Here is a 1,085-nt window from a genome sequence, read left to right as displayed (position 1 = left end):
CGTGTGAGCAGGACTGATCGTGGTGACTAAAGGCCACCAGGTGTCCTCCTCACACACTACTCATGTAAATCAGTATGCAGAATAAAAACCCATCTGCTGCTGTTCTTGGGGACGCCTGACTATTAAACACCAATCACAGTGATTGATCATGAGCTGGAGCTCGTCAGTGAGCTGATGGTAACGAAGGCGTCTCTGTGAGCAGTGAGCTGTGCTTTCTGCAGGCATTCAGTCCAGTCACCAGTTTCATTCACAGGCTGAAGGTCCATCAGACGTACGGGACTCTGCTGCTGCCGGTAAATCACTGCCGTAAGCGTATGAGGATGGATCTCGTCTATAGTTTCTGACTCTTTGGTGCGAGCGGCCACTAATCATTCCTCCGCTGTCCGTCTGCTCCGGTTCTTGTTTAGTATGTAGTAGTGATCCAAACGTCGGCTGCCTTCAGACTTCGTATTGGGAGGATTTACTGCACATAAACTCAGTGTCTTTGGGTTTTCAGCATTTTCAACATTTTAAAGTTTCATCGTGGACAAACGGAAGCAAAAACTAAGATCTCTGACAATCTGATCAATACTGAAATTCATCAGTTGCAGTCATACAGTTTGACTTTTATTTGCAAAATGTAATTGTTTCCAATAATTCAATCTGCAGATTATTTCGTTGTTTGTTGAGTTGTCATGTGGTGAATGGATCGTTAGATGCTCAGGACGGCGTTCTCAGGTGTCTGGTCTCGTACCAGAAGCTGGTTCAGCTGTTTCTTTACATGTCTTCAGTGTTGTTGATGTAACGTGGGGGCAGGTTACTTCCTGTGACATCACACGCTCTGGTCAATGCCACTCAGCGCCGACTCTCCTCCTCCTTCTGCCGTGTGTCCTCCAGGCGCCAGGATGATGCGTAAAGACGTGAACAAGCCGAAGGGGAAGACGTCCGCGTACGCCTTCTTCGTCCAGACGTGTCGAGAGGAACATCGGAAGAAGAACCCCGAGCAGTCGGTCAACTTTGCCGAGTTCTCCAAGAAGTGCTCCGAGAGATGGAAGGTGAGACAGAAAGACAGGTGGACAGACGGACAGGTGCACAGAGAGACAGAC

General features: G+C 48.5%; 1 protein-coding gene across 1 annotated transcript in view; it reads left to right on the top strand.

Annotated features, from left to right (window-relative positions):
• Positions 1-1,085, top strand: part of LOC103373941 (high mobility group protein B2-like) — a 9,549-nt gene that overhangs the window by 1,771 nt on the left and 6,693 nt on the right. The window contains exon 2 of the mRNA XM_008303955.1: positions 877-1,034. Coding sequence (XP_008302177.1) covers positions 885-1,034 — 150 coding nt within the window. The 5' untranslated portion in view covers positions 877-884. The remainder of the gene's footprint in view (positions 1-876; positions 1,035-1,085) is intronic.

This window comes from Stegastes partitus, unplaced genomic scaffold (genome assembly GCF_000690725.1).
Source record: "Stegastes partitus isolate 25-593 unplaced genomic scaffold, Stegastes_partitus-1.0.2 Scaffold2103, whole genome shotgun sequence".
In the NCBI taxonomy this organism is placed as follows: domain Eukaryota; kingdom Metazoa; phylum Chordata; class Actinopteri; family Pomacentridae; genus Stegastes; species Stegastes partitus.
Note: the sequence above shows the minus strand (reverse complement) of the source record. Positions and strands in the feature narration are given on the sequence as shown.